Source organism: Gobius niger (genome assembly GCF_951799975.1).
Source record: "Gobius niger genome assembly, chromosome: 8".
Lineage (NCBI taxonomy): Eukaryota > Metazoa > Chordata > Actinopteri > Gobiiformes > Gobiidae > Gobius > Gobius niger.
The window spans coordinates 27,955,212-27,968,128 of record NC_136859.1 but is presented as its reverse complement, the minus strand read 5'-3'; the positions used below and the strand labels follow the sequence as shown (position 1 = coordinate 27,968,128).

General features: G+C 42.5%; 1 protein-coding gene across 2 annotated transcripts in view; it reads left to right on the top strand.

Moving 5' to 3' along the window:
- map7d1a (MAP7 domain containing 1a) overlaps positions 1-12,610 on the top strand; it is a 34,781-nt gene extending 22,171 nt beyond the window's left edge. Inside the window, exons 6-17 of one of the 2 annotated variants that reach the window (XM_079562361.1) lie at positions 184-306; positions 382-527; positions 620-750; positions 1,170-1,390; positions 1,715-1,988; positions 2,411-2,591; positions 3,401-3,505; positions 8,546-8,596; positions 8,674-8,728; positions 9,792-9,864; positions 10,144-10,379; positions 11,922-12,610. In XM_079562361.1, the coding sequence (XP_079418487.1) occupies positions 184-306; positions 382-527; positions 620-750; positions 1,170-1,390; positions 1,715-1,988; positions 2,411-2,591; positions 3,401-3,505; positions 8,546-8,596; positions 8,674-8,728; positions 9,792-9,864; positions 10,144-10,379; positions 11,922-11,932 (1,607 nt within the window). In that variant the 3' untranslated portion in view covers positions 11,933-12,610. The remainder of the gene's footprint in view (positions 1-183; positions 307-381; positions 528-619; positions 751-1,169; positions 1,391-1,714; positions 1,989-2,410; positions 2,592-3,400; positions 3,506-8,545; positions 8,597-8,673; positions 8,729-9,791; positions 9,865-10,143; positions 10,380-11,921) is intronic. The other variant, XM_079562360.1, reaches the window with a different exon arrangement.
- The last annotated feature ends 307 nt before the right edge of the window (positions 12,611-12,917 follow it).

The window sequence follows — 12,917 nt, the reverse complement described above, 5'->3', positions numbered from 1 at the left end:
TATTTTAAGTTGTGTGCACATTCATTTCATTTGTGGTGATGCCATTTTCACACCTGGCGTGTTCCTGTTCGTACATGGGTCCTTTTCTTCATAATTTGATGTTTGCCACGGTGCAATTTTCTGGCAAGGGGTTTGTGTGCCGTGTTTTGACGAATTGCAAATAATACGAGGTTTCCCTGACAGATCGCAGCCTCGCACTGAGTCCCTGGGAGAGCAGTATTGTTGACCGACTGATGACCCCAACGCTGTCTTTCCTCGCCCGAAGCCGCAGTGCCGCCAGCGTCCTGACCAGCAGCAAAGACGGACGTAGGTTCACCGGAAAGTAACGGGATGTTTTCCGTGTGGATTGTTTCAGCAGCATGTCCCCAACTGTCTCCTCAGATTCTCCTCTGTGTCCTCGCTCGTCCTCAGCCAGTCCCATGACCCTCTGCTCCCACCAGCCCCATCACCGCTGCTCGGAACGCTGGAGGATCACGTCCAGCACCCCGGACATCCTCCAGAGACAGCGCAGACGTAGCTCCACTCCGGTGCGTCCCTCGGAAGTTTCACTTTTTGTTTGCTGTTCTCTGGGAGTTCTCGTCATTCGTGCTCATATGTGACTTTTTCCTTTTTTTTACAGATGGATAAAAACAGAAAAGAGAAGAAGGACAAAGAGCTGGAGAATGAGAAGGAGAAAAGTGCTCTCAGTAAAGAAAAACTTCTCAAGAAAAGACAGTCTTTTCCCAGTATGAAACACAAGTCAGACCTGAGGTAAGATTCAGCTCCAAGTAAGAGAAATCCATTTGGAAGTACATATTTTGACCCCATGTGCCCCTTTGCCAGTGCCATAGTGACTACGCATTATGCACCTTGTGAGCCTGAGGTCAAAGATTGCGTCACGCTCTGAATGAAATAAGACACAAATAAAGAAAGGGTCGTAAAGCTCTCGGTGCTGGAGGCAGATTAGAACAAAAAGCATCCTTTTATTTGCACTTCCTGTGTATGGCACAGCGACTGACCAATGGCGCGCTTCACAGATGATGTCATGTTTTGAGAATAGTGTCTCGGGTCACGTTTTCTTAGAGTGCACCGAGTGTTCTGAAGCTGTCATGTGCCAGTCTGCGCTGAATGCGTGAGAGATGTTCCCGGCTGGGGTTTGTCCTTCACATTGAGTCCTCTCTCCATTACAGTCCCAGTCCTTTGTCCAGACAGCGGCCTTCGTCTCCAGCCACACCCAGAGGCAGGACAGCCTCTCCCAGCCCTGCCGCCTCAGCGAAGAGCAGTCCCTCCACCCCAAAGAGCCGGCCAAAGAGAAACCGGACTCCTGCGAGAATAGACCACCGCACGTCCTCCCCGGCCCCTCTGCAAAGAGTCCGAGAGCCCAGAAGGTCTGCCACACCAGAGAGGAGAGGTTTGTGAAGACCCCACGAAGCACTACCAGTAGAACAATACACTCACATTATGTATATACACAAATGATGCTTAAAAAGTCGATTCTTATCAGGCTTAAAACGGCATGAAATCAGGTTAAACCACACACAGCTTCACTTTATTCTCTTGAGGATGAACTAATGTTTATTCGTGCATCACCATGAGCCAAGTTAAATCAATGCTAAACATACTTTGTTTTCAAATGCATAATCTGCTTTTTGATGGGTCATTTAGTAGAAATGCTATTACTTCAAAACCTTTTCCTCGCAGCACATTTTAAGTAACACTCTTTCCTCTTGATCAGGTTCCCCAGTCGCTCCTGCAGGAACTGTATCTTCAGCCGCTTCCACACCGCCACGGTTAAGCACCCCCCCGGTGTCCGGTGGCAGCTCCTCCTCACCAGAGCAGACCCAGCCGACCCCCACTCCCTCACCATCTCCTGCCCCAACATCCAAACCGATGGCAGGGACAAACGACCCGGAGGAAGCGGGGCGCATCCTGGCCGAGAAGCGTAGGCAGGCCCGCGAGCAGAGGGAGAAAGAGGAGCAGGAGCGGCGGGTACAAGAGGAGAAGGACAGGTGTGTGAAGTGTTAAAGGATTAGTGTTATTAATATTGTTTTATGGATAAAACCTGATAACCCAGTAGATTATTCTCATACTTCGTCTTAGATTTATTTCGGTGTTAAATCAAAATTTCTCGGAAAAACAAAGACATTACTTATTTCCACTGCAATAAGTTTCTCAGAGGTTCTTAAATTTTGATCCGTGACACTTTGAACTGCGTTTTGGCTGAAATTGTGCACCCATTTTTACTCAGAAGTTGCCAGTTGTGTCCAGTTCGCTTTTGAATATCACTGTTTCCATTCATTACTCTGTTTGATGGAATGTTGGCTAATCTTAAGAAATGGAAAAGTATTTGGGCATTAGTATGGCATTAAAAAGTATTAAAGCTGACATACTGCTTCCTGTATGAACCCTGTATTTGTTTCGTGGCGTGTAGGATTGAGAGAGAGGAGAGATTAGTGCGTGAGGCCGAGGAGAGGCGCCGCCGGGAGGAAGAGGCCCGAGCCATGGCTGAGGAGCAGCGCAAGAGGGATGAAGAGGAGCGTCTGCAGCAGGAGAAAGAGGCCCTGGAGAAGGCCAAGGCCGAGGAAGAGGAGAATCTACGCCTCCAGAAACAGGTGGGAAACATCTGCAAACCTGAATATTTTTCATCTCTCCAAATCATATCCGCATAAGAACCTATTTTTATGCATACGTTTTGGTTTAGATTCCCTTTGAGGCTATCGCTGTCTGAATATGTTCAATTAGAGCCCTTCCAGATGACCGGGTGTGACAAAACTCAGTCATGTTGGAAATATTTGTAATGTCCTTGCCCTATATATGGCTTCAGTGTTGAATAAATAACACAATCCACACCACAGGGCCATAAGTGGGAGAGAGGCCTGGTGACAAAGATAACAGAGGAATCAATGAGCTAGATAAGTATCTGTGGGGTAAAGGTTAAAACAAGGACATAAACACCTTTCTGTCATGAACTCTAATGAGGTATTTGAGCGCTCCATTTCTACTCATAATTTAAAGAGAATCTTAGCTATTAATTTCAACCAATAATGTTATCTGATAAAGTACTTTATTTCCCAGATTTTTATATAACAGTATTGATTTCTGCTGTGGTTTTCATAACACACCCTCTGCTACCCCCTTGTGGTCAAATCCAGAACTTTCCCTTGCTCTACACATCGATGACAAATATGTTATATGTGTCTTTTTCAATGAATGAATCAAAAATAGCATCGTTACACCGTACGTTTAAGAAAACATTTGTCCTGTGGTTGTAAACAATAGCCGGACCACAGGAGCGCCACCACGCCCGTGCTACAAAAAAAATAAAAAAAAGGCATGCTATTTTGGCTGAGCGTTTTCTTTTTTTTCCCTTCATTCCGCCGGCATTCTCAAGTTGTGGTTGGGTTTTTGGATGTGTTTTCAGAAAGAGGAGGCCGAGGCTAAAGCCCGAGAGGAGGCGGAGAGGCAGCGTCTGGAGAGGGAGAAGCACTTCCAGAAGGAGGAGCAGGAGAGGCTGGAGAGGAAAAAGGTACATGAGGGTGTTGGCTTAAAGGGGCAATACCCATTTTCTTTTTCTGTCTTGGAAAAGCAAAACCCATTTTAGCCACTAGCAAAATATTATGTCGAGAGATCATTGTGCGCAGGCTGCACCGTCATACGAACAATGTGTAGCTGCTTGCATAGTGGTGCAGCGGTTTGCCCTCACAGCAAGTCCTGTCTTCTATTCCCAGACTGGGCGTGGCACTAAAAATACAAGTTGTTATTGTAAACCTAGAAGTAGCTCTGATGCGGTGTTAGCAGGTGAGTTGCAGCTCCCTGAAAGTGATGAAACATACCAAAACACTCAGAACAAGGATGTTATGCAAAGATATTTTAATAAAAGTGTAGATAGGAAATGAGGCCCGTTGACGTAGCAAACGTGGCGGCCATCTTGTGACTGGCCAGCAAGGCTAACCCCTGAAAACAACCAAAGCTTAACCAGAAGCAACATTTTCACTCAACGACAGAATGTGAGTTATACTCATTGTTTGTGATTCGTTTATTACTTCTAAGTCTAGGTAACTCAGTCAGGACATCATTTCTTTGAAATGTCTCGTTCGTCGTGTTGTTTATCCGTTTTAGCATCGTTTTCTCCATTCATTCCCAGGGTCCAGTGGTTACCCAGACAGCAAAATACATTCAGACCGGTTCCGGGCCAGACCTAGCAGTAGATCTGGCCCAACTCCGTTATCCCAACCCGGGCCTTTGTCTTTTTTTCCAATGGCCCAATACCGGCATGGATCCGTTTTACGGATCCGGAGAGAAGCCGGGCCAGAGCTGCCCCGGATCTTTCAAAAACTTGCTACATCCGGTACAGTTCCGGTGCAGATGTTCAAAACGGAGGCTATTTTTATATAGATCCGGGACGGGTCTGGTGCAGATACGTGAAATGAGTGTTGATTTTAGCATATTTGGGACGGATCCTATCCGGATCTGGCCATGTGTCACAGAATCTGTTTTAAATCCGGTTCAAAGGTGTAAAACGGATTACAGTCTATGGTAAAATTAGCACACACACACACACGTATATTCATGTAAAAAATAGTTTATTTCTAAACAAGTCGTGCAGAAATGTATAACATTTACAAATAGCATAATTATGTTGAATCACATAAGTTAGCAACAAGGAATCTTACACAAAATTGTCTGTATAAAAGTATACAAGAATTACTTTCATTAAAATATATTGCTTTCGTTTAACTGTTATGCACATAATTAATAATTATTTATTTTGTTTTACAAAAATATTCAAGTAGATTGAAATAACTGCAGGCTGTAACGCAGGCTGTAACAAAATTGCAAAAACTCTTTGTTTGGAACAGAAAACGTGTAATATGCTTTTCAAATTGCTACATGTTTCTACATGCTGTTACATACACATGTACGGCAAGTTTTGAGAAGAAACTGTGCATTTGGATCATCATTTTAGTGTTTTTTGATGATCTTGCTCTCTAAAATTTGTTTGGCTTTACCTAAATCTAAAACCTTCTCAACTGGAGCTTACAGCCTAATAGCCAGTGTAGTGCCTCATTTGTAAGCTAAGACCTACAAACTCATCTGAACTTTTTCCTTCTTATGATTGTCATACAATTCCTTTAATGACTTAATCCTTTTAATGTCCCCCAGAAATAAGATTGATAAGCCTAAAGCCAATAATAAAGAACACTGCAGTGGACTATGTTGTAGCTCACAAAGCAAAGCTCAAAATCTTTCCTCACCAGTGTCCAAAAGTCAGCCCTCAGTCTCTCAGTGATTCCAAAACCCAGTCTTTACAGTTCTGTTGCTCCAGAGGAAAATTCTTTCTCATTTTTTCATCAGGAACAGCATTTGGTTCAGGGCTGCCAACACAAAAACAACAACACGCGTCAGACACAAGACATGTATTGGACAAAGGCAAACAATGTCCATTAAATATCACTTACATGTTAAGTCCAGTGTGTAGCCTCATGGACAATCACAAAACATCTTAGTCCAGATGTCGTCCGTCTGAATCCAGCTTCAGTCCTGAACATGTCGGGCATAAAAAAATAAAAAATAAAACTACACATATATTGGATGTTGTATGAGTGTCTATCTTTAAAATAATTGATTTTGTTCTGTGTTTCCTTTGATGAATCAACTGATTTGATGCCCATCTCAAAGGGGATTGGGGAAAAGAAAATGGGGGGGAAAAGTGTGCTATGCCTGTATACTGATAAAATTGTAAATGCAATAATGGCATCACACCAATAAGAAAAAGTTCATCAAAAAAAGGACAACAAAAAAGAATTGATTTTCTCATAGTATTTTTGATATATAATGTACAACATACAGTGTAAGCAATTCAAAACACAAGTTTGGTGACTGACCTGTCTTGAGTGATTTTTCATTGTGGTTGCTCCGGGTTCCTAAAGGGACGATTGGGGATGAGTGGAATCCAAACAGTGTTTCAGCTTTTCATGCAGTGAGCCTGCTCCACCTTTATATTTGGTCCTACAAAACCACAATGTTACAGAGAGAGTGTTATAACAGTAAATAACTGCAGTAATTGTTCTCTGATATGTTCCACTTACATGTAAATGAAGTCCACCCAACGTCCGTGAAAACCTCAAATTATGTACAAACCTGTAGAGATATAAAACATGATTTAAAAAAAAGTATAGTATATTAGACCCATTGGTCTCACGTAAACGCCAGGAAAAGAGCCTCTTTAACAGGATACACGGCGCACAGGGACCCGCAGACCTACAAAAATGAGCATTTAATGGAGTAGTTTCAGATGAAGGATGTGGATCACACATTTGCACAAACGTTAGCGGCCAGAACAGCTATCATGCCCTGAAACAAATGCGAATCCCGGACAGGACCGGGGTGCACTTTTAGTTTTGTGTTCATTCAATGCTAAACTTTTGACTTTACTGTCTAACAGTTGTTTTGTGAAATCATTGTGTTACTTGTGTTCTGGTTCACATTGTAAATACGGGGGAAACGGGGGAGTTAGCGCGCGCCTCCGGTAGTAGTTAAAAACTGGCTCTTCAACTGATCAACTGTAGACACACAATATACGTTTTGTATGATTTCCATTCAAGTTTTCTAACAAACAAATTGTATGATTTAGTTACATGGCCTAAAAGCCATAAATGTTTTACGTCTAAAACAGTATAGGATGAAGACTTACCCAGGAATGTGGCGAGTGTCCCTCGGTGCTGCTGAAGGACTGTGAGAGTGATCCCAACTGATCCCAACTGATTAAACGTTTAAAAAAAAGGAGTAACTGTCAAACAATTTGAATTTGGGCTCCTCCGGTTTACGGTGCTGCTCCGGAGCTGTTCCGAGTCGGTGATGTTGAGGGTGCGCCAGGTGGCCAGAGATCCGGTTTACGCTGCTGCTCCAGAGCTGTTCCGGAGCTATGATTCTTATAGTGGGAGTAAGATCAGTAAAACGAGTCTGATGGGGAACTGGTTCAGATCCGCAATACGGATCTGATTCCTAGGAGGATTTGGCGACTTGAAAACGGAGCTGGCCCGGACCTAATTGCTGTCTGGGTAGCGTTACTGTATCTCTGTCCCATGTTCAATACTGTAAATATTGCTCATGTCGTGTTCAAAAGTACAGAAATACAGTTTTAAAGTCGGAAACAAATGTTATATTTGATATAAATAGAAGTGAATAATTTAAAGTGTTTGACTGAGGGAAATCCATGAATAAATGGAGCTAAAGTTTCTGCATCCTATAAAACTGAAATAACATTAGATAAACTGCAAAAACTTTATTTTCATACCAGATATGACATAAGGTCAGTCACAATGATCAAAGAGTCACGAAATAACACAAAATAGATCACAACCGTTTGAAGGAAATAAGTGGTGTTTCCATTAGATCACGTTGCACTGGTTTAGAAGGGTCAGTCGAAATATGGCCATTCGTTCCAACGTTTTACTATGGCCATGTCCTATCTAGAGTTTTATTAAATGTCTTTGATATTATGGATGCAATGGGAAAACTAGGATGCACCTTCGGCCACATGAACAGTTAAAATGAAGTAGCCCCCCCCTGTTAAAGTTTAAAAACGGGAAAAACATGGGTATTGAAAAATATAGTTCAGGTTGTTTTATAGTCAGTGTGGAGCTGTCCATCTTAGCTCAGAGAATCTGATATTGATATCAGCAGTGAATGTTGCAGTTTACTAGCCATGAGTGAAGGTTTTATGCTATGCCCGCTGTAGTCCTGCCCTTTCTGTGGCTTGACATGACAACCCTGAAACCAAGATGAGCGGTGTATTTAGCTTATCCAGGATGAGCTGTCTGCATGCCATAATTTAATGGGGCTTAAAGAGCTCCAACGTCCAACTATATATACACAGTCATAATGGAGGTCTCTACGGGCTGATCCCTTGACATGCATGCAGTTTGGGGACCATCTCCTTCAAAGCGCGCCACCCACTCAACCATTCTTTCCCCTCTTCTCATATTCTCTCCATGTGTTTAAAAAAAAACAAAAAACACCCTCATTGAGCGTGCCAAGCCTAGCTCCACCAACCAAAATCCTGGCTCTCCGCTGGAATGATCCCACAGGAACAGCACGTCCTCAGCCCAAAGACTTGCACCACACGGGATCAGAGCTATACCTGCCTTAGAGGCCACCAACTGTGTCCGAGCAAAGTTACCGGCAAGTGAGTCTTGCAGCTCAAGATAAAAACAGTTCAGTGCAGACGACATGCCAAAGAAATGAGTGTGAGATGTGTCTAAAAGTCTTGGATCTTATAAATGCTCTTCTTTTATGAGTGGCAGCTGCATTTGTGGCTCTGTGTCCACGGGTAATGGTGCAAAATTTGCCTAAGAATGTGAAAACAAATAAAAAGCAGCAAGCACACATTACCACAGTGGTTCTCAAACTGCGGTATGTTGACTTCCCCTGTCATCTGTAATTTTAGACACTAGTTTTGTCACTCTACCAGCCCAAAACACCCTGCTACGAAGACATTTTGCTCTAAGTTTTGATGGATTGTTATATTATAAGCTCAACAACACATTCCGTTTTCATCTTGCAGCGTCTGGACGAGATCATGAAGAGGACACGTAAAACAGAAGGCGGCGACAAGGTTTGTTTTCATTATGACTGTTCACAAATTGAGTCAATTTCTGAGAATATTAAAGCCGGACCTTCCCCCCCTCACAGTCGAAGTCGCCCGCGGTCGCCCAAATCCCAAACAAGGAGGCAGAGAGTAGCAAAGGTAAGCACTCAACGTCTCGCACACAACGTCATTATCATTCTGCTGGAGCCTTTAATCTGCCTGAATTGCTTCCTGTAATTGACTTAATTCAAGCCTCCTATGTAGCCAGCGCAGACATCGGCCCACTGTGCAGCAAACCGGCTTTTGAATCTCACTAACTAACTATTCACCAAAAATGAAATGATCCTGCAGCTTTAGGAAACAAAAACAAACAAATCAGATCCCCAGCTCTCTCTGCTATTGATCTGACGCTGAGTGACTTCTGATCTCTTCCATGTGTGCGGATAAACAGTCCATGAGGATAAACAGTCCACTTCAGCTGATATTTGTTGCACTTTGGAGGAGGACACTCTGGGCATTTTGTATATTAAAGCTATTAGATGATATCTCGGCCTCATTTCCTGTCCAGCTGCACACAGAGTTCTTCTTCAGTCCACAATAGGACCCATGTGTGAGCTTTTAGTCCAAACAGTGGGAGACGAGAGGGCTCTTGCAACTAGAGCTCTGTGTTGATATCATGACGAATCAACACATGTTTACCTTCTATGCTTTGCACCAAAGAAACATTATTTATCTATTGAAGATAGGACCGTGCATAGTAACTAGCATGAGTCCTTCCAAGTGCACATGTAAATAGGAGGTATAAAAGGAGATTCTTTTTGGCAGTATTGCTCAACCTAATTGTCTGATCTGAGCACTTATAGTGAATAGTCCATGTCTATTTCTCGCTAATATATTGGTCTATTTGTCATGGGCAAATTGCTGAGATGTGGGTGTTCTAACCAAAATGCCGGTTTGCGATGAAGCTCGCAAAAGCAGGAAGACATTAGGCCGGCCGTGATGTGGTAAACGGTGTGGAAAGCTGGTCTCAATTCGATTTGGGGGCGTGGCGCGGTGGCCTAACCACACACACTCAGCAGCTCTGAGTCAGGGGGCCCTTCAGGACAATACGCTGTTCTTTTCTGCCCAATAACTTCAACCTGTAACTGTTTAAACCAAATCAGCGATCACACTGAGGAACACACTATGAAGTACATTGTAAAAGCATGTTTTCTACCTGCAGATGATCAGCGCGTGACTGAAGTGAATGTGCCCAACCATAAGACCGAGAATGGACAGATCTCACATACGGAAAGGTAAACAGAATGCTACTTCCTAGCGCTTATCTTTGCAGGAGTTATAGTCTCTAGAGACCACCGTGCCAAAGTCCTGTCAGTTAACCAAAGATGAAGGCCCCTGATATTCAGGACTGTTCCATTGTTTCAGACCTCAGTGGAAAAATGGGGCCACTGAAAGCGGATGTAGACCCAGAGTGGGTTTTCTCTAGTGATTGTTTGTTCGTGAACTCTTTTTGCTCCTGTTGAGAATGACTCACAGCCCGAGCATAACTATAACCATCTTCTACTTTTTTCTAGCACTCCAGTCAAAGTAGTGAATGGTGTTCAGCCCACTCGACATGAAAATGGCCTCTCTACTAAAGGAGATTCGGCCAACTTTGAAGATATCATTCAACTGACTAATCACGGAAATACAACCAATGGAGGGCTTGAGAAATCTGAGGGCAGCATCGCCACCAAACCTATCCTGGCCTTTGAAAGTGACGAGTCATTCTTGAAAAAAGCCAGCGTCATGACGCCGCCCCCTGTGACAGGTAAACTTCACTAGAGCAACAGAACAAGTCATTAAAGCAGAACCTTTGGAAGCAATATTTGTATTGTATTACATACTTTCAATCTTTGTCAAATGACCGGGGAATGAAGGGGGAATGTGTGTATTTGCCAAATGCAAATATATATTTTTATTTACGTTTTATATTTAACTAGGTCTCATTCATGAATGGGCTCTTAAGAAAAACTTTGCAAGTACCACTTTAAGAAGTGTCGGTTTTGTATGTCAGACTTAGGAAGCAGAATCCCTTCTTAAAAAAGAGATGCCTCAAATTCACAAACTTGACACTACGATCATGTCTTAAGAATTATGTCTATGATTTCATGTTATTTTGTTTTGTTTGTCCTATTACATCATAATAAACATTAAAAAGAACACTGTTACAGTTTAATCTATAAATGGAATAATCTGTAGAAATATGTTAATATGTCCAAATTTAAAAATGTCCGTCTATTTTGAACATGATAATAATTTAAAACTGTGAAAGAGTCCTCACAACTGTTCTAAGGATTTGTTCTTCCTAAACAAAACTTTCAGCTAAGAACAAATTTGTTGAATTGGTCATAAATGGCCCTTTGAGATCAGCATGTCTTTTACAAAGGTGTCTGGACTAAGGGTAAGAAACATTTGCAAAGTTACTTAAAATAATTATTTAAACATATTTTTATATAAATACTTATGGAAATGCTAGTGCATTACTACAGTATGTGCTGTAGACCTTGACATGAGGCAACAACAAACCTAGTGTATCATGTGCAGGTCATCACCCTCTAAGTACTCGTACCCCCTGCAGTTGTTTGGCGTACCCAAAAACCTACACATGGGATGTGGAAGGAATAGTGTAAAGGGACAGATGATGAGGGGCAGTTATCTTTGTACTGATGACAGCTTTTACTCAGCAGCCCCACTTACATGGGCTGGCAGCCAAGCTGAAAATTCCGAGAATGGCAAAGGTGATGCGGTGACTCTCTACTGTGTGCTGCAGCCAAGGGTCAGAAACATAACCCCAAAGTAATCACGCACCATATCGAGCCACACTCATCCCCCGCCCAGAGGCAGCGTCAGCAGCACTATACTGTCACCCTTCCTGCTAAACCTTAGCCGTCACCTGTTAAGTCTGAAGACAAGCCAGCACGCATAAATCATATTCAAAGCAAACACTTACTGCTCCGGCCAAGAGAGTTTCCCACTAAAAAGCAGTATTCTGCAACTGGTCACATGTTACTCATATTGTAATTCATATATCACTTGAAACAGCAGGGGGATTCGTAAAGAGGCTATATCAAGAAAACAAAACAGATCCTATGTAACTGTATTTGACAGTTCAACTTGTTTAAAGACCTGGCTCTTTTAATTATTCTCATTGTACTGTCAAAGAAACACTGAACCCTCTTCAGAATTCAGAATTTCTGTAGATCTTCCAAAAGAACTGCAAAGTGCTTTTATTTAATTTATGCACTTTGTATGCACTGTATGTTCTCAGTTCTTTGGCTCATGCTCTGACCTGTGATTCTTCTCTCCACAGAGGTGCTGTGACCTACTCCAGTGCTCAAGTGTTTTCCGCCTTAGGCCTCGGCCCGTTCCCTGCTCTGTCTGTTGCTCACATGGGACGTCCTCTGACCCCGTGCCAATCTACACTTTTACTGACATGTTCTCTGGGACGAGAGCAGGGAGCAAAGAGAGGAGGCAGCGCACAGACACATCAGGACTGAGTACTGTGGGCTCCTCACGGCGTGGATAATGCACCTTCCAGTCTCATTCTATGTACACTGCACAGACTGAGGTATTATTCCTTTGAGCTGAACATGCAGCTCTTTCATTATTTAAGTAAGAGATGCCTGGGTACATTTTGTGAATAAATGTAAATGACTTTTGTATCAGACAAATGAGGGACGTGTCTATAGAATCATGTTGTTGGATTTTTTGTTACTGTACTCAGTATTTGTGATTTGAGCCCTGGTGTCACACACACGGCTGTGTATAAGCTTTATCTCACTGACTTTGCATAAACAGGTGAGATAACATGAACACTAATGTGCAACTTACAGCCTGGAATGCTTACATTGTCTGCATCACTAATGAAAGAGGCTGTGTATTCACTCTGGTAGTTACTAAATGTCATTATGTTCCACAGAATAATGTTGGAAATGCTGGCGTGTGTACATGCTCTAAATACGTATATTTTAACGTGTGCTCCTGTCAATTGGAGAAGTAAGTTTTATTAAAGACTAGCATTCCAGTCTTTCTCACTTCGTTGTATTTTGTTTTAAGACTGACTTCAAAGATTTAAACACATGTTTTTCATTTATTGAGGTTGCTCACTTTCAGGTTTATTAATCCGAAACAGATGCACAGATCGATGAGAAAATCTTTTTTTTTTTCCTGAGTTCCTCTTGTTTACTCTAAAGCTCATTGGTGAATTTTCTAGAGGAAGCACTAGCTCTCGACAGTCACAAAGGACGTTGCACATTAACTAATGTGCAACAGTTTTAGAGCCCCTGCTAAAGGGCATCACGGTTGA